The sequence below is a fragment of the Dendropsophus ebraccatus genome, chromosome 14, assembly GCF_027789765.1.
Source record: "Dendropsophus ebraccatus isolate aDenEbr1 chromosome 14, aDenEbr1.pat, whole genome shotgun sequence".
NCBI classification, from domain to species: Eukaryota; Metazoa; Chordata; class Amphibia; order Anura; family Hylidae; genus Dendropsophus; species Dendropsophus ebraccatus.
The window spans coordinates 30,078,733-30,097,756 of record NC_091467.1 but is presented as its reverse complement, the minus strand read 5'-3'; the positions used below and the strand labels follow the sequence as shown (position 1 = coordinate 30,097,756).

The 19,024-nt window shown below is 44.2% G+C and overlaps 1 protein-coding gene across 4 annotated transcripts in view; it reads right to left on the bottom strand.

Moving 5' to 3' along the window:
* Nucleotides 1-3,121: 3,121 nt before the first annotated feature.
* GRN (granulin precursor) overlaps nt 3,122-19,024 on the bottom strand; it is a 29,085-nt gene continuing 13,182 nt past the window's right edge. For 3 of the 4 annotated variants that reach the window (XM_069951467.1, XM_069951469.1, XM_069951468.1), the window contains exons 2-19: nt 13,825-13,966; nt 13,518-13,637; nt 11,847-11,925; nt 11,663-11,772; nt 9,958-10,096; nt 8,269-8,372; nt 8,054-8,183; nt 7,164-7,258; nt 6,947-7,070; nt 6,653-6,747; nt 6,454-6,577; nt 6,190-6,284; nt 5,989-6,112; nt 5,208-5,302; nt 5,007-5,130; nt 4,455-4,552; nt 3,446-3,661; nt 3,122-3,358 (exon numbers count right to left, since the gene is read on the bottom strand). In XM_069951467.1, the coding sequence (XP_069807568.1) occupies nt 3,230-3,358; nt 3,446-3,661; nt 4,455-4,552; nt 5,007-5,130; nt 5,208-5,302; nt 5,989-6,112; nt 6,190-6,284; nt 6,454-6,577; nt 6,653-6,747; nt 6,947-7,070; nt 7,164-7,258; nt 8,054-8,183; nt 8,269-8,372; nt 9,958-10,096; nt 11,663-11,772; nt 11,847-11,925; nt 13,518-13,637; nt 13,825-13,966 (2,143 nt within the window). In that variant the 3' untranslated portion in view covers nt 3,122-3,229. The remainder of the gene's footprint in view (nt 3,359-3,445; nt 3,662-4,454; nt 4,553-5,006; nt 5,131-5,207; nt 5,303-5,988; nt 6,113-6,189; nt 6,285-6,453; nt 6,578-6,652; nt 6,748-6,946; nt 7,071-7,163; nt 7,259-8,053; nt 8,184-8,268; nt 8,373-9,957; nt 10,097-11,662; nt 11,773-11,846; nt 11,926-13,517; nt 13,638-13,824; nt 13,967-19,024) is intronic. The other variant, XM_069951470.1, reaches the window with a different exon arrangement.

Sequence of the window (19,024 nt, the reverse complement as noted above, 5' to 3'; positions counted from 1 at the left end):
ACAGGAGAAGGCTCTGAGAGAAGAGCTTGGTGATGACCGTAATCAGGTCTGTGTGAGTTAGAACACTTCCTGGTGGAGGGGGAAAAGACAGGGAAGGGAGGCAGATAGGTGATTGTAATGTGCTTCAATTACTGGGGGAAAAAAGGGTTTTCATGGCACTTGTCCTAAACACCTGTAAAGGTCAAAATGCTGAGAATACCTCTCAATGAAGTTTGAGGGGGGTGCCATTTTAAATATCGGGTGTCTTATGGGGGTTTCAATTTACTTAAATTTTTTTCAAGGACCAGTTGCTTTGTTATTTTGGAACTTAATGAACATTTTGAAAGTTCCTGATAAACTAAGCCCTGTATCATCCTAAAAAAGTAAAATGTTTATCCAATCATGCAAGCACATATTAGACCTATTGCCAATGTGACTTAGTAACTAGTTTATGTGGCATGACTGAAAACTTCTGTTTTCTAAAAAGGTTAAAGTCATACTAATGCACTTTCATAATTTTTTTCTTCATTTTTCTCCCCAAAACACCAAATACATTATACTTTGTTTTCTTGTGATACATTGACCAATTTTGACCAATTGAATACACTAACAGTCTCAGAATTGTGAGCATACATTAAAGCATTGCTGAGTTATAATGACAAAAGACAGATCAGATTGTGGAAAATGAGCTTGGTCATTAAGGCCAAGACAGACTGGAGGCAAGGGGTTAAAGCATACCTATCTGGACAGCATGGTGGGGTACATTGAAAGACTTCTGCAGGTATGCGGTTCTCTAATGTGGGTGGTCATCTGAACTGCAGGAGGTACCAGTGACTGCACTGTATGCAGTCTATTGTGCCTACAGCAGTTCAGATGACCACCCGCATAAGAGGACAGCATACCTGAAGACTTTATGTACCCTGCCACGCTGGCCAATTGCTAGGTATGCTTTAACACAGGCTTCTGTTTTATACACTTTAAAAGGCCCTATTACTCAAAGCGATCATCAGCCAGCCACTATGCCTGATAAGCGATGGTGTAATAGATGGCAACAATCAGCCGACATGTACGATGTTAGCAGATTTTTGTCTTAAAAGGTCTTTCAATATGTTGAATGACAACCGAGGAGGATAGCAATGATCTGCTGCTGTTGCTCCGTGTAATAGGAGCAGTACCAGCAGACCACCGCCATCTATGGGCTCCCTGTGGCGCCCCCTGCACTTGGATCCCATTACACAGGCCGATGGGGGCCCAATAAATACTATATTGACGCTCGTTTACTAGGCCTATTACACATCCCTATAATCATTTAGCAAAGGCTGCATGGACATGTATACTGTTTAAGCAAGGACATCAGTAACTATTACCCGTCCATGCTCCAGGGCTTTCCATGCGGTCTGCTTCCTCCGGGATGCCGCACAGCAGCCTGTCTGAGCTGACCGGGACCCTTTACAGCAGTGCTTTTCAATTCCAGTCCTCACCAACAGGTCATGTTTTGAAGATATCCCATACAAAGAGCAGCTGTGATAAGACCTGATGCACTGAGGATAATTATATCACCTATTAAATACTAAGGAAGTCCTCAAAACATGACCTGTAACAGGGGCTTTACAGACTGCAGCTGTCAGCCACACGTAATGACCTTACCAAAAGGCGTTACATGATTAGTGTAGTAAGGGTATGTTCACACACGCAAACTGCTGCATCTGCATAGATACACTGACTTAGTGCAAAATCACTTAAAATGAGCTGCACAGGTGAACATGCCACAAGAATGATCCTGACTATACCACCATGTGCACCAAAATCTGTTACATTTGTGAGCTGCAGAGGCCACAAGAGTTGATACAACACTAGGTGACATTCAGCACATCCTAAAAAAAAAAAAAAAAAAAAAAAAAGTATGTCCACTAGGTGGCAGTGTGCAGAAAATTTCCATCTCGTCTCCTACCACAGTCAAGATACAAATATGATGATTAGATGCTCTTTTTATTCTGCCGAGAATCTCGCTAGATATTATAAGTGGATTGTATACTACACCATAGGGACTGCTGCATTTTGCCAAATATGAGATGTATCGACTACAGGACATCAAAACAGTGCGGTCCTGTCATTCCTAAAAAACCAAGGCTTTGGCTGCAAGTTTGACACCTGTGCCATACACTGCTCTCTTCCACTGGAGGCAGAGAAGTTGTCAGCACATTGTTGTGAGCTCCATTGAATGTAGTTCAGTGTTGGGACACTTGTGAAAGCAATAATAGATTCCCTCCACACAGTGCATGTACTGCAGGTTCCATACACAGTCTTCTCTTGTACATACATGAGCCTTTAGTCAGAAACTACAGGCAGTCTAATTGGGGTGATAATTATACAGTTGTGTACAAGCCTCATGACAGCTTCTATTGAGGCGTGAAAACTGGGCAGACACATTAGATAAAGTGACGGTCTCCTCTGCTGACCACCATCAAATGTGCATGGCAGCATCCAGACAGCAGAGGTTAGGAGAAAGGATTAGGGAAATTGAATTTAGAGTGCCCAATCATTCTTAGGTAGACATGCTACTGCCAGGAGTCTATTAATAAAATGCATGACTACAGGTAGGAATCTGGAGAGACAGCTGCTGGCAAAACTGGTGTTCATCTAAGTCTTGTGTATGGAATATCTAGCGGCAGAACAGCCACCAGTCTTGCCCATGGGCTAGTAAGGCAGCGTCTCTATGTAACGGAATTGGCTGCATCTGCAATACTTAGACCATGGACAATAGTGAAGCCATTTCAGTTCTGTTTCCCCTAATGAAACTGCAAAAATGGTTTCCTTTAGGCCTGTTTTACAGTCAGGTCAGCTCATACCCTAATCTCATGGTGCCAGGTGACTGTTCCACAGTTGGTCCATTTTTGGAAGCCTTTGTCTATTGAAAAGGTATGTATATTTTTAGTATGAAGCCTACATTCAGCCAGTGCATTATACTGCGTAAATTTGTATTAAGTCCGCCGTTTTACACATAATCAGTTAACACACAACTTGTGTTAGATCTATGGTCATAGCCACATTCTTTTGGAAATCTAATGTGTAAGTTTTACCTTCTGGATGAGAGGTGCCAGGACTTCTGAACACCTGGGGAGATGAGACACACATGACCACATTTGTAGGTTTAAATACAAAATTTTATTTCCAGTGTTCTCTGCAGTGCTTGTAGGATTAGACAACGTTTGGTGCAATGGTACAGAGATGTAAAAGAATTCACACTATCTCACAGAATCGGCTTCAGTTCTTTCCACATATCCCACCGTGGACCTTCACTACGGCTACACTGCTGTCCATAGTTTAGACACACATGGCCATAAGGACAGCAGTGTATTCTATCAGGACAGCACACACCCTGCCAAGTAAAAAGTGCACAGTAAATATCCACATCATGACTATCAGGTAGTAAAAACAGCAAGACTTATAAATACTATATACTCACACGAGAATAAGGACAGCATGTCCAAGCACCACCAATGCCTACGCAACAAGTCTGACCATCATAGCAGGCAGTATATGCATCACACCATACATAACCCAATGGTTGGACTCTGGTAGCCTTCTCAAGAACACCAGATGGTTTATTGCAAGTGCCTGATGCCACATCACAGGTGTAGCCAGAAGGACAGCAGTGAAGGTGGTCGGCACAGCACACAGCCTTATGTGGAGAAGAGAAGAGTTACAGTAAGGTCCATGGCTGCACTACAAGATGGCAGATTAAGACAAGGAATGCAGGCCATTGGTTTTAGAGATCCATGGTAAGGAACCAATGGGCTTCATTTCACAACTCCATAGCTTACAATGGAGGCCTCAAATCTACATATAGGAGACAATAGTGCAGCAGTGAATATTAGGTGACCAAGAGCCAGTAAGAGAAGCAAAGTGAGCCTGCCCCCACAGGCCTGTAGTGTCAAAGCTTAGAGGAGACATTACACATAGAAGGAAAGTCAGAATATCTGATGAACTACTTTGTATGTAAAGTAGCTTTAGGATCCCTGACTGCTAGTAAGTCATCCAGATCTCTGCACAATCCTGAAAAGAACAGGTCCTATGTCAAGTATTTTGAGGATCTATTCTTGTAAACTTCAGTCATGCGACTATGAACAGAATGCACACCAACTGTAGGCGTGAATGGTTTCTCACCTCCTCCAGGGGGCAGCATGCCCAGCCTCCACCCTCTGTATGGCAGCAAGTGGTACCCTGGGCACAGCTGTGAGACTTGTCACACTTGACCTCAGGGGCCCGAGCATTGATCTTGCCAAGCCTTGGGGTTGAGAACTGCCCTAACACACAGGAAGTCTGCGCATCACATGTCAGCCCACTGGGGCAACAGGTGGCCTATTTAGGGGAAAGACACTGGTGAACTACAGAGACTGTAGAAGAGACAGAAGCAGAGAAGTTGGTTAGTAAGTGTAGGGGGCAGGTTATTACACATGGCATGATAAAGATACCTGCTCATAGGGGCAGCAACCCCATTCCCCAGATGCAAGTCGGCAGCAAGTGGTCTTGTCAGAACAGGAGGTTTCCTCATCACATTTGACATCACCACCTATATAAACCACAGTATTAATACAGGTTACTTTTGGATAATTTTTTCAGTTTTACAATACAACTAAGGGAGAACAATCCATTGCAGTCACCTTGCGTAGTGTCAATTTAGTGAAAAACAGGATACACAGACAACAGTAGGCCTACTGGTGTTCGTATACCCCAACAATGTTACCCTACGCAGGTTGAGTGCTGTGGATTGTTATTGTTAGATACTTGCTTGGACTGTGTTCACACTACATGCACCTGCATTATCTCCAAGGTCCACCTGCACACATCAGCTTAGGTTTTACTAGCAAGTGCCAACTCCTTTACTTGCTATTGCTTACAACTAAATAAGGAGCCACCGAAAGTGGCCGCCTCAAGTAGGAGTAAATGTACAAATACTGCAGTGTCATACAATGAAGGTGTGACTAAGTCCCTTATGATGTCTGTTTATTGGAAACAAAACTCACTCTTTTGCTTTATAGCTGGAGTCTTCTTAGACCAAGGAATGGACAGCGCCTCCGTCTGACACTGCCCGCCAACACAGGTGTATCCATTGGGACAGCAATGCTCATGATCATCACAGCACACAGCCTAGCAAGAGAAGCTTATTTATAGCAATTCCTCCAAACAACCCCCAGCCTCCATAAAAATTAGATAAAAGTACACACTTTTTCATAAGGACAGCACCCCCACTCTCCAGAAGCCAGGCGGCAGCAGGTGGCAGTGCCCGGGCAGGAGGTTGTAGAGTCACATTGAACTGTGGCTGTAAAGGTAGGAAAACCACCTCATGTGAAATGGCAAGACATTAAAGGGGTTATCCAGCGCTATAAAAACATGGCCACTTTCCCCCTACTGTTGTCTCCAGTTTGGGTGGGGTTTTGAAACTCAGTTTCATTGAAGTAAACGGAGCTTAATTTCAAACCACACCTGAACTGGAGACAACAGTAGGGGGGGGGGGGGGGGGAGAGGAAGAGGCCATGTTTTTGTAGCGCTGGATAACCCCTTTAACAGATCAACATTAGTCTGCAGGGTCACACAGCAATCTTCTCAATTGAACATAGTTAAAACCCAGAGTTAGGTTCCATTTACACAGAAAGATTATCTGGCAGATTATCGGCCAAAGATTTAAAGCCAAAGCTAGGAACAAGCTGTAAACAGACATCAGGTCAAAGAAAAGCCTGAGATCAAATTCCTGGCTTTGGCAGATAGTCTGTGTAAATGGACCCTTAAACATGGCATTGTCAGCTAGAATGAGGACATATACTGCACAGGTGTCAAAATCAGGTTTTCCAGCTGTTGCAAATCTACAACTCCCATCATGGCTGTCTATGCATGATGAAAGTTGTAGTTTTGAAACAGCTGGAAGGCCTAAATTTGACATCCCTGATATACTGTGAAGAGCCACCTGTGGGCAGACACCAACACAACATATTAGGAAACCAAGCTTACCCTTTTCCTTTATAGCTGGAGTCTTCTTAGACCAGGGAGCAGACAGCGCCCCCATCTGACACTGCCCACCAACACAGGTGTATCCATTGGGACAGCAATGCTCATGATCATCACAGCACACGGCCTAGCAAGAGAAGATCAAATAAATAGCAAGTCTTAAAACCACTTTCATCCTCCGTAAAAATTAGATAAGGTACACACCTTTTCATAAGGACAGCACCCCCACTCCCCAGATGCCAGGCGGCAGCAGGTGGCAGTGCCCGGGCAGGAGCTTGTATCGTCACATTGAACTGTGGCTGTAAAGGTAGGAAAACCACCTCATGTCAAATGGCAAGACATTAACAGCTCAACATTAGGACATTATCCAGCATGATCCTCAATATTCGGGTGAAACCATAGAGACCCCAACTGAACATGAAGGACAGATACTGCAGAGAGCCATATGTAGGCAGACACCAGGCTTACCCTTTTCCTTTATAGCTGGAGTCTTCTTAGACCAGGGAGTAAACAGCGCCCCCATCTGACACTGCCCGCCAACACAGGTGTATCCACTGGGACAGCAATGCTCATGATCATCACAGCACACAGCCTAGAAAGAAGCTTATTTAGGGGAATTCCTCCAAACAACCCCCATCCTCCATAAAAATAGATAAAAGGTACACACTTTTTCATATGGGCAACACCCCCACTCCCCAGAGGCCAGGCGGCAGCAGGTGGCAGTGCCCGGGCAAGAGGTTGTAGAGTCACATTGAACTGTGGCTGTAAAGATAGGAAAAACCACCTTATGTCAAATAGCAAGACGTTAACAGCGCAACATTAGCACAGTCTGCAGCATGATCCCCAATATTCCGGCCACACTACAAGTGAACATAACTAAAACCCAGAGTTAAAACATGGCAGCCTCAGCTAGAAGAAAACATATTGCAAAGAGCCACCTGTAGGAAGACACCAAGCTTACCATCTTCCTTTATAGCTGGAGTCTTCTTAGACCCGGGAAGAAGCAGTGCCCCCATCTGACACTGCCCACCAACACAGGTGAATCCACTGGGACAGCAATGCTCATGATCATCACAGCACACGGCCTAGCAAGGGAAATCAAATAATCCATAACAAGTCTCAAAACCAACCCCATCCTCCAAGGGGGGAGGGGGGGGGGGGGAAGTATAGGTACACACCTTCTCATAAGGACAGCATCCCCATTCTCCAGATGCCAGGCGGCAGCAGGTGGCAGTGCCCGGGCAGGAGGCTGTATCGTCACATTTGACAGTGGCTGCAGAGATTAAGAAAAAAAAGAAAAAAGTCACATGGAGTGTAGGGGACTGGTCAGAGAATGGAGTTTAAGTTAATGGGGTCATAACTGACTAAGCATGCGGTCTAATCCCAGGTATTTACAGAGCCCCGAATTAAGAAATCATGGTACTTTTCTCAAATTTGCAAGCATTAAAGTGGTTATCTAGCATTAGAAAGACATTCCCACTTTCTTCCAGAGACAAAGTTATTGTTTTCTTTCCATTTATGGTGATCACTGTGCTCGATCAGTAATTGTTTATTTTAATAATTCTCCGGCAAACATGTTTCTCTTGTTTATGTTTTTTTTTAAAAAACTTGAAAAAGGTGGGCAATTTAAGCTTTTAATAAAGTAGTGTTTATACACTTTAGGTCCCCCTAGGGGACTATAACATGCAATCATTGGATTGCACATACTGATCAATGCTCTTCTGATTAAGGGTCTTTTTACACACAGGTTTATCTGACATTTTTAAAGCCAAAGCCAGGAACAGACTAAACAGGTCGATAAAGGAAAGCCATTTCTGGCTTTGGCTTCAATAATATATCAGATTTGTGTAAAAGGAAGTCTCAATCAGCAGAGATGCCGAGGCTTCCACGGAAGTATAACCCTGAGACAGCCCTAGCACTGAACTCAAGAATGCTCCTGTAATAGTTGCCAGGTATCAGGTACAACATACAGCTTAGCTCCAGCATCTGCACTATATGCAACAACTGCTGGGCCGCTGTAAAAAGGCAATTTGGCAGTTGATAATGGGTTAACACACTAGTGCTTTACCTTTCTCTTGTAACACTGGGAGCTTGTTGTACATTGGAATCTCAAAGTTTGCATTCACGCACTTCTTCCGAGTGACATCACAGGTGGTCCCAGAAGGACAGCAGTGGACGAAGTCACTACAGCACACTGCCTGCAATACAGTCATTGGCAGAGAGCTAAGTACAGTGAGGACTAGTAGCCATATTAGCCTAGGTGGTTACTGCAAAGATACTTACAGACATGAAGGGGCAGCATCCGTAATGTCTGTCTGCAGTCTGGCAGCAGGTAGTGCCATCAGGACAGGAGGATCCATCATGACAAGGCACTTCCTTGACAGTTTCTGTCAAAGAATATTGTGTTGAATGACATTACGAAATATGAATTGCTCAGTCTGATTTTTTTTGGGTGACTGTAGGTGGTTAAACATGGGCTTGAACAGTGGGGCATTAGGAGAGTGCAATTGTTAAAGGGAATCAGTTATCTGCAGTTTACACTGCAAACTGGTGGTTACATTCAACCTCTCAAGACTCCTGATCTGCGATCAAGGAGGGTATAGGAAGGGGTGTAAAGAGGTGTTACAGCTTTCTCCACTTCAGGGCTTGGAAAGTTTTTGCTTCCAGCATGCAGAAAAAATGCTTTAATTTCAGAGTACAGAGTCACAGACCAATACAAGTACCACCATGTGTTTACTTGTCCTAACAGTGTCCACAGTTTGCATTATATCTGACAGGTTCCCTTTAAGGCAGTGTAAACTTCGACTAGAAAGACCAATAATGAGCATTAATGCACCAAAGGTTCAGGCCATTTGAAAAACTAGCACATTATTCTTGCTGCGTCCAGTGCCACATCCCTGCCTCCATTTACTCAGCTGTCCTCTCAGTACTTCTTGACGAAATCCCCAGGACACCCTGCAGCCAGTCCTTGGCCTCCGCAACAGACGGCACAAGATCGCCAATAGTGTGTTCACATGTACAGCTTCTTGATTGCAATTGGCGAAAAAAAAAAAAGGCAGGAATGGATTTAAGAGAAATCAGTCTTTCCTATATGACCAGTTTTCTATTTATAGTCTGTTCCTGACTGAAGCTTCAATAATTGCATTGGAAAAATCCTGTTTGTGTAAACACACACTAAGGCTGGTGACTGGCGATTGTATCTTCGGGCAAGTCATTGTGCAATGCAGGGAAATAAACGGTGGCACTGGATGCAGAAAATATACAACAGGTGTCTATAGCAAGGCGATAGCCTGCTTACTGAGGGTATGTTCGCACACATTGGAGTTTATTGCGTTAACACAATGAAAGAAAGAAGTTAAAGGATTACTGTAATGAAATGACCAATTACTGCAACTGAATGATTTATTTGTACTGTGTTACTGCACTGCCTGTGGCAAACAATTCAAAGATGGCTGATCGGACCACAGAGGGGTAAGTATTTCCTCCAGCAGTCAGGGAAAATAGGTGCCCCTGCAGTCACACTACAGGGATCCCGATCAAACAGTGATAGGAGCCACAATCGGAGTTTCAGGGGTTAATGGTGGGTGGCAGCTTTATAAAATAATGTGACACCAGTAGATAGCATCAATATAAGACTGTAGCAGCTCCCTGTGGATTGACACCCTCTTCAAAAGGTCAGAGTATGCACATTAATGCTTTACATTCATCTCAAGGGGACAGACTTTGTCTATTGTTTTCCATGTACATGCTCAATCTTGCTGTAAGCCATGCCATTAAATGCTGCTAAACAGCACAGGCAAGATGGCAGCCCCAATAACAATGTCAGAAAATAGAAACAGACTAAAATAAAGGCATCTTTTAGTATCTGGCTCTAAATCAGAAGAAGAAATTGTAGGAGATACATTCCCTTTACATGTAGCTTTGGCCTTGTTCCCCCCGTGCTAGCAAGCCCAGTTGAATCCCAGCACTTACTGGCACTGCTCAGCCTCACCCGAGCCGGCATCTTCTTTAACATAGGAACATCCCCATTCTCAGAGGCACATCTGCTGTGTTCCATATCACACGTAGTGGCGTGAGGGCAGCAGTGCAGGTGATCATTACAGCATACGGCCTGTAAATAGAAGGTCACAGTCAAGCTTACAGTGTATGTCAGAAGCAGAGCCATACATCCCTATTCATGTCAGTAGAGCCGGGGTGCAATACCAGAACACCCAGTGATAGGTGTGGCTTTTTTGGGTAGACTTTCTAATGCTTGTGGATCTAACACCCTGATGGAATAAGTCCACTGTGCCAATGCCTTTTCAACTCATCAAGATGGATCCATGAGGACCAACAGATTATTGCAGCCTGCACTAAAAAGTGTCTCTGGCAGCTAAATGGAAAAGAGCCAGGAAGTGAAGCACAAAGCTGTGCTCCTAGCTCTATCGATACATGGGAGTATGAAAAAAACATTTGACGTAAGACCTAATGGTACATTCTCTTTAAATTAGTAAAAATGAGCCATACATACTGCCCTATTGGCGCTGCAGTGTACTGTTCGGCCGTGTGGAGCTTTTTTTCATTCCGCTGCCTGGTTCCCGTTATTTCCGCCGATAAATTTATATGCCAATTAGCCACCCTGAAGTGCAAGAGGCCGGCCCAGCTCTGATGATGGCGCTCGGGATCCGGCGTGAGGACGCTGTGGCCAGGCAGAAGACAGGAGGCGGGCCGCAATTAGAATAGGAGGCATGCCAGTGCAACCTAGTCACAGCGCGTCACCGAGGGGGGCGGAGAGGAGATGGAATTTCAGGTGCCGGGCCGGCCTCCTGTGCTTCAGGGCGGCTAATTAGCATATACATATATAAGCGGAGATAACGGGAACCAGGTGGCGGAATGAAAAAGCTTCACACGGCTGGACAGTACACTGCAGCGCCGATAGGACAGTATGTATGGCTGATTTTTACTACTCTAATGGGATATTCTCTTTAAAGGGAACCTGACACTAGGGTTTATCCTGCCTTAATGAGGGCAGCATAAACTAGTGACAGAAATGCTGAAAACACGGGTGTAATACTTACATCGTTTTGTTCAGCTGTTCTCCTGATATGCTACACCCCTCCCCCAGCTACTGATTGACAATTGACTGCCTCTACACAGTGTGGCTAGATATCTGTCAATAAGCAGCTGGTGGGCAGAGTCTTCTGCTTCTCATGAATAATAAGGTCTACTGAGCACATGCACATAATGGAGGACTAGATATTGTCCATGTTATTCAGAAATCTCTCTATGGATCAGCTGCACAGAACAATGTTAAGTGATAAAAGCTGAACAGCATGATGTGTCACTAGTTTATGCTTCCAGGTTCACACTGCGTTTTCAGCATCCGTTTAACGCATCCGTTTTTGGAAAACGCATGAAAAACGGATTGCAAAAAACTGATTCATTTGTGTGCATCCGTTTTCCATTGACTTCCATTATAAAAAAAACGGATCCGTATTTGACGGACCAAAACACGTTGCTGACCCTATTTTTCTGGACGTTAAAAAAAACGGATCCGTTAAACGGATGCTGAAAACGCAGTGTGAACCTAGACTTAAGAGAGATTCTGTCAGAAGGTTTATGCTGCTGTATCTAATTAGTTCGTCAGGCTTATGAAAACAAGTAACAGACAGGCAATAATTTTCTTGGGTCAGCTCACCTGTGGGATTGGGCAGCACCCCCAGCTTTGCTCAGCTGTCAGGCAGCAGGTTGCATCAGTCGGACACTCCGATCTTCCATCAGGGCAGATTATGGCTGTAAGGTTTGAAGCTGAAGGACAGAGACTGATTAGCTGGGGCAGAAAGAAGCCGTGCAGAAATATAACCATTTGAGAGACTTCTTACCTGGGACACAATGGTGACCATCTTCAGAGCAATGGCTGCCTGAGGGACAGCAGTGATGTCCATCCTGGCAAGATGTTCCCTGGTCAAGCAGAGAATCAATAACTTTAGTTAGGGTGATTGTATAGAAGTGTCTGCAGTTAGACCTAAAGACTTGGTACACTCTGCTATACCTAGTGCTGGGCCTGATGGGGTGGTGCTCTATATCCATGTTATGCATAGAGCATGACTTTTGCATGGAGTGCTTCTTTAAAGCACTAGATCCCAACCTGTGGCATTTCAGCTGTTGCAAAGCCATAACTCAGGGTTGTAAGTCAGTTTTGCAACTGTGGGAGTCCAATGCTTTAAAGCACAGATCATTGCAGAGGTTAAAGAGGCCGTTTTCATGAATATCACTGCGGGAGCTCAGGGTCTCAGTGACCCTTGTTTGTGAAAATCCATCGGTTTATTCTTATCCAAAAGATAAGATGCAGACACCGCATTTTGTGCCATGCCCGAGAACAAGAGTGGCTTGAGCACTAATGAATATTTTAACCCTTCCCCTGCCAAGGAAATAACTCATGTCCTGGCAAGGAGGCATCTCCTTACTACCAACAGCTGTATCTCGGGCTGTGTTGCAGCTGAGATTCTGGCTTTTTATTTACACCAATATGTTATTAAAAAAAGACGGAGCACTACAGAGTCCACACTCACAAACTGAGCTGCAGCCAGGGCTAAGAGCAAGTGTCTCACTTAAAAGAAGCCCAAGATCACAACCAAGATACAGCCATTAGCCTTTGTTATAGCCTGGATTGGCTTCCAAGGAGGCACTGCAATATACAGAGGGCTGAGGTGAAATATGAGTGGAGACTTGCACTATATATAACACCTAGAGGAACCAACAAGGGACAATCTCCATCACCTGCATCATGGCGTTATGTTACCCCCCAAAAATCAGACAGAGCATGTGACCTTTATTCTTTTCATCAGATTAGAGGTGAGAAGGGGGGGCACACCTGCCCAACTGCTGCTAAAGCCTTTATACATTTTGCACCTTACACACCGACTGCTGCACTACTGAGATCTGTTACATGCTTCGGTCTTAGTGATCAGGATTAGCACTAGAGGGGAATAGCTAAATGTATTTTCTGATGAAATATTTTATGTTTGCTGTTGCTATAAAATCTGAGTATTTCTCTGTTTAGCTGAATAGGTGCAGTTTTTGCTCCTTTGTTAGAGAGTTATCTTGGACACACACACACTTTTGCAGAAACGCCAGCGGCCAGATGTTAGCTGGAGGTTAATGAAAGTTTACGATATGCCTCACATATGTTTGCATAAGGGGGACATCCATGTTATGTATAAACTCATGTCTTAAGAGTTTCTCTACAGTACATATAGTTTGCATTTGTGCAATTTTTACTTATTCAATGTTTTTTTTAGGGTGTTCTGGTTTAGATTACCTCTTGCTTAGTGCCATAATCAATTACTTACATGCAGTTCTGTGTCAAAGTGTGTGGGGTGTCATTTTAACAATATGCTTGGTTTGTCTCCAATATGATTTGGGGGGGGGGGGGGGGGATGCGTAATAAGATTCCGAAACCCCACCCCTCCCTCACAACATTTGTACATGTCAAAAATGTTAAGGTATTTTGCCTAAAACATCCGGCCCATCAAGTCTGCAAGATATTTTACCTTCTCAAAAGGACAGCAGGCAGATCCTCCTTGAGGAGTGTCCACACATGAATATTCTTCTGGACAACCCTTGTCAGAGCAGGAGACCTCAGTGATCATTGGGAGGGAACGAGACATCACCTGGATACAATGAGGGATACACAGTTAAACCTTGCCTCCAGGCTGCTCACTGCTGCCCCCTTGTATGTGATGTAAAGGAAGTGTACACAAGTCGGGTTGTAATGGTCAGACCCTTTTACCTCTCCAGAACAGTCTGATATCTACAGACATGGTGGTTACAAGATGGATCTGAACACATTCATCATACCTCATTCTCCGGACAGCACCCATATCCTTTTCCATCAGGCAGCTCACAGCACAGCGTGTTCTCGCCGCATGTTGTCCCATCAGGGCAATGGACTGCGGCAGCCGAAGCGACCAACAGCAGGAGAGACCAAGGAGGAACCATTCTGCAGCAAAATAAAAGGAATTACGACATTTAGAACAGGAACTGGAGACAATTTATAAATTACATCTCCGCCACCCTAGTGTCATATAGGCGTCATATAGGCAGCAAATCTCCCTGTACCAGAGGGTTATCAATAAGCTCTTACTGAAGGGTTTCTGAATAGCATAGAGCAGGGACAGAGAACCTTTGGCCCTCCAGCTATTGCAAAACTACAACTCCCATCATGATGGGAGTTGTAGTTTTGCAACAGCTGGAGGGCCAAAGGTTCCCCGTCCCTGGCATAGAGGAATCTTCCTACCCGAGATCTGTGACAAGTATAGCGGATTAGCCAGAAGTAAACTACAACTCCAGTCAATTCTCATTATACAAGGACCCTATAGCACATCAATAATTATGCTTGTATTCTATAGGCAACAGTCGTTTGGGTGGTATACACCAGGGACAGGGAATAGAGATGAGCGAACCTCGAGCATGCTCGAGTCCATCCGAACCAGATCGTTCGGCATTCGATTAGCTGGGGCTGCTGAAGTTGGATAAAGCCCTAAGGTTGTCTGGAAAACATGGATACAGCCAATGACTATATCCATGTTTTCCAAAATAGCCTTAGGGCTTTATCCAACTTCAGCAGCCACCGCTAATCAAATGCCAAACAATCGGGATCGGATGGACTTGAGCATGCTCGAGGTTCGCTCATCTCTAATGGGGAACCTTTGGCTCTCCAGCTGTTGCAAAACTACAATTCCCATCATGCTTGGACAGCCAAAACCTTCAGCTTTGGCTGTCCAGGCATGATGGGAGTTGTAGTTTGGCAACAGCTGGAGGGCCAAAGGATCCCCATCCCTGGCATAGAGGAATCTTCCTACCCGAGATCTGTGACAAGTATAGCGGATTAGGAACTGATGGTTATGGTATCAGCGAGATATCAGAATACGACTGACAGTGAATGTAACATCTATCTCCAGCCCGTCACACAGCATCTGCTTTATCTGCTTCCTCTTATTTTCACTTTCAACGCTGAAACATGTCATTTCCCCTCATTGTGATAAACCACGGCCACCGCTATCTGCAGATTCCATCCCCTACTATATCACTATCAGCTCTGCTGTGATTTTCACACTACTACATGTATCCTTGTGGTGGCACCACTATAGTACATCAACTTTACACACTTTATACCACAGAAAAAACTGCAGATATTTCGGGCATTAAAGAAACTAGTGTTTTTTCCAGTACAAGATTTTTTTTTTTCTCTTATTTGCTGTGTTGCATTGTTCCCAGTAAACTGCCAGGTGTGAGACAGCCTTAGCAGATATGCACAGTCTTTCGATATCTGCAATTGAGTAAGCTGGGTAACCAACACTGTGGCTGCCCCTACAGTTTAAAGCTAGAGCAGATCTGCTACACTGAAGCCCAACATTCTAAGAAGGAGAGATGACACCCCCATTGGGAGCTGTAGTGACATTTTGAGTCATCCAAGAAGCACAAGCAAAGCGGCTCTGATGCCACCTGTTAGAGGTAGGTTTTCCTTTACATATGGGTCTGAGGTTGATAAAATGTCTTGGCCCATGAATTACTGGGTCACAGCGGTGTAGTGATAGGGGTTGCAATGGGGCTCCCCAGGTTGTAGAACTAAAATCCCCCAATCATATCCTGCTGACAGTTTGCACCAGGGCCCACAAGCCATTAGCTATGCTCCTGGTCAGACATCAACTTTAAGGCAAAGCTACCTCCAAAAGGTGGCGCCAGAGAACCGCTTTTCATATCCTCCTTCCTGGAATTCTCAATGAAGCATAAATGGCCCAAGTCTCCATACAGCTTTATTGTGCTCCTCTGGAGGAGAAATATATTATCTCCTTTGGTCCCCCAGAGGTTATTATAATACATCACAAGGGGGAATTATTTATTACAATGTCATATGACTGTCCTGAAATATGAAACCTCAGACAGTCCCTATGAGGAGCCTATGGCATCAGGTGCTTTATGGACCATTTCCTGGGGATAAGATGGGGCTATCTAGGGAGGCCTGACACCAGACATCAAGTAAGACTAACCCCCTTCTTCTCCCCATGTGTCTGTCATAAAGTATGCCAACATAATTCTAATGAAATCCATTCTGGTATCGGGTCTGGGTATCCATGTATAAAACCACATACAACCTGTGGACAGCAATGGCGCTGGTATTGGAATCTGTTTTTCAATTCAGCAAAACCCTTTTAGGATGGTCATAACAGCCAAACCCAGTAATTTATATGGGGCTTTCTAGTGTATATTGTATTCCTGACTCCCTTGTAGTCTTTATTACCATGGGAGAAAGCACTGATAGGAGTATATTGCACACTTATAAGACAGCATGTCAGCCAGCGATATGTAGGCCATGTTCACACAAAGCTGTGGACTATAGTACTAAACAGCTTCATACAACATGGTGAAAATCTATAGGCCTCATTTCTAGGAACCTCGCCTTGTTGCCCACAGCAACCAATCAGGACTAGAGGTGCAAAGCAGACATTACTCTGCAGAGCCCCTGTAACAGTGTATTAGATAGCAGTAAGCTAGTCATATGTGCTGCGCATATATATATATATATATATATATATATATATATATATATATATATATATATATATATATATATATATATATATATATATATATATATATATATATATATATATATATATATATATATATATATATATAACCCCTGTGTGCAGAGTAGTCTAGAGATGAGCGAACCTCAAGCATGCTCAAGTCCACCTGAACGTTCAGCATTTGATTAGTGGCGGCTGCTGAACTTGGATAAAGCTCTAAGGTTGTCTGGAAAACATGGATACAGCCAATGACTATATCCAGGTTTTCCACATAGCCTTAGGGCTTTATCCAAATTCAGCAGCCACCGCTAATCAAATGCCGAACGTTCAGGTTCGGATGGACTCGAGCACGCATGAGGTTCGCTCATATCTACAGTAGTCTAAATCCTGCCCACAGTTACCAGGTATGCATCATGATCTGTAAGAATATATAGCAGATTTCCAGCTCTCCCATAGGCCGGCTATGACACTAAAGCAAGTGGAATTCTGCCCGATTTACCCAGAGTGAACATACTCTAAGGGGAGATTTATCAAACATGGTGTAAAGTGAAACTGGCTCAGTTGCCCCTAGCAACCAATTAGATTCCACCTTTCATTCCTCACAGGTTCTTTGGAAAAAGGTGGAATCTGATTGGTTGCTAGGGGCAACTGGGCCAGTTTCACTTTACACTATTGCTACGTTTACACGGAACGATAATTTGCCCGATCGTATGATTAACGATGTTAGTAACGTTTTTTTCCATAACGAACAGCGTTTAGACGGTACGAAAAATTTGTTTTGCAGTCGCTTAAGCCTATCTTACAGATTGGTTAAATCGGTGAACGACTGTTCACATGGAACGATCTGCAATTTTTTTTGCGAACGATCAACGACGATTTGAGAAGTTGTTGAAAGATCAAAATGAAAGATTCGTCGCTTGATCGTTTGCAGCGTTTACACGTACGATTATCGTTCGAATTCGCACAATAATCGTTCCGTGTAAACGCAGCATATGTTTGATAAATCTCCCCCTAAGTGTTTGAGGCTTTTTCTGTGCCTACATGGATTGTGCAGGGGAGACATTATGTGACAGCTTAAAGGGAAACTATCTGCAAGTCAGAAGTATCCAAGTCCCTATAGGGCACACAGCACTGAGGATAAAGGCAAGTTTCTCTCATCTCCAGTTTATTCCAAATGTAAATATGTTGGTTTGGTGCACTGGGGGCAGGACTGGTGCACTGGGGGCAGGACTATCACCCCTAGCAGGAGGAGGCCACCCGGGGATGGATCAGTGCTCTGGTGGGGTTTTGGGTAGTCCTGACCCAAGTGTACCAAAATATTAGCATATGGTTTACACTCAGAGGCAGGTGCTTCAATACCCAGCTTTTCTTTGAGCCACACTTATTTTTAATTTCCCTGGGTTTGAGCTACTAGTAAATTGAGCACTTTGGAGGCTGTAAAGAAAGATTTTGCCTAGTCAAGGCGCAAATATCAATAAATTTTGCGCATGTGAGGGCACGCCTCCCTACACACAGTGCTGTGCCCCCTCGGCAAATGGGGTGCAAACTAGCAAAAAAGTTGCACCATTTTTGCACATGGGGGTCCTTTTTGTCGGCTTGTGCTAGACGCAGAGCTTGAGGCATCTGCCCCTTAATATCGTAGAAACTTACCCTGCCCTATAGGGAGATATCAGCAGGTTAGACGTTTATAACCTGCTGATACAGAAAAAACATCTGCATTGTAGTAGAGTAAATAAATCCCAGGGAATTTCCAGTCCCAGAGCGACCAACATGTGATAACTGAATACACGATAGTCAGTATGGGTGCAAAGATGGCCAAGCACCTTAGATAGCTATTGGCTAAATACTTGTTTGCTGACAGATATTCCTTCCCATACACCTGTCCATGGAACAGCTGGAAGAATAGTGTACATGATGGGATTGTAGTTTTGCAGCAGCTAGAGGACCGCTTCACAACTGTGGTCTATGTGTATAACCTGAGGAATGATACAATGGGACAATTTTCCCACCAGTGACTTGTCAGAGTGACCAAACATTTACAGGAACACGGCAATGGTAGTAGCTACTCCACAGTACAAGGCTATGTTCACACTATCCAAGTACCGTAGTGATCACAGCCATGATTACTACGGTACTTACGTAGTGCTGCACCTGAGGAAATCCCGCCCGCATCTCAATTCAGCGGCAGTAAAGATCATCCGGACGGTACTGCAATGGCCGGTGTCTTACAGAGTGGGAACATAGCCCAAAACCGCAAAAAAGCAAGCGGCTCGGCTGCACCAGGAACAGGTTAGGATTTGTATCAAGGCTCACATGACTGTCGCACTGAGTCATTGTATCAAAGTGCCACCCATGTATTACAATGTACCAGTTTATAATTGCCTTTAGTGCAACCCATTGACCTTGTATTGTGCTTATACATTAGAGAAGAACTTGACACTTCCCATTCCCACACTACCCCGTCCCTG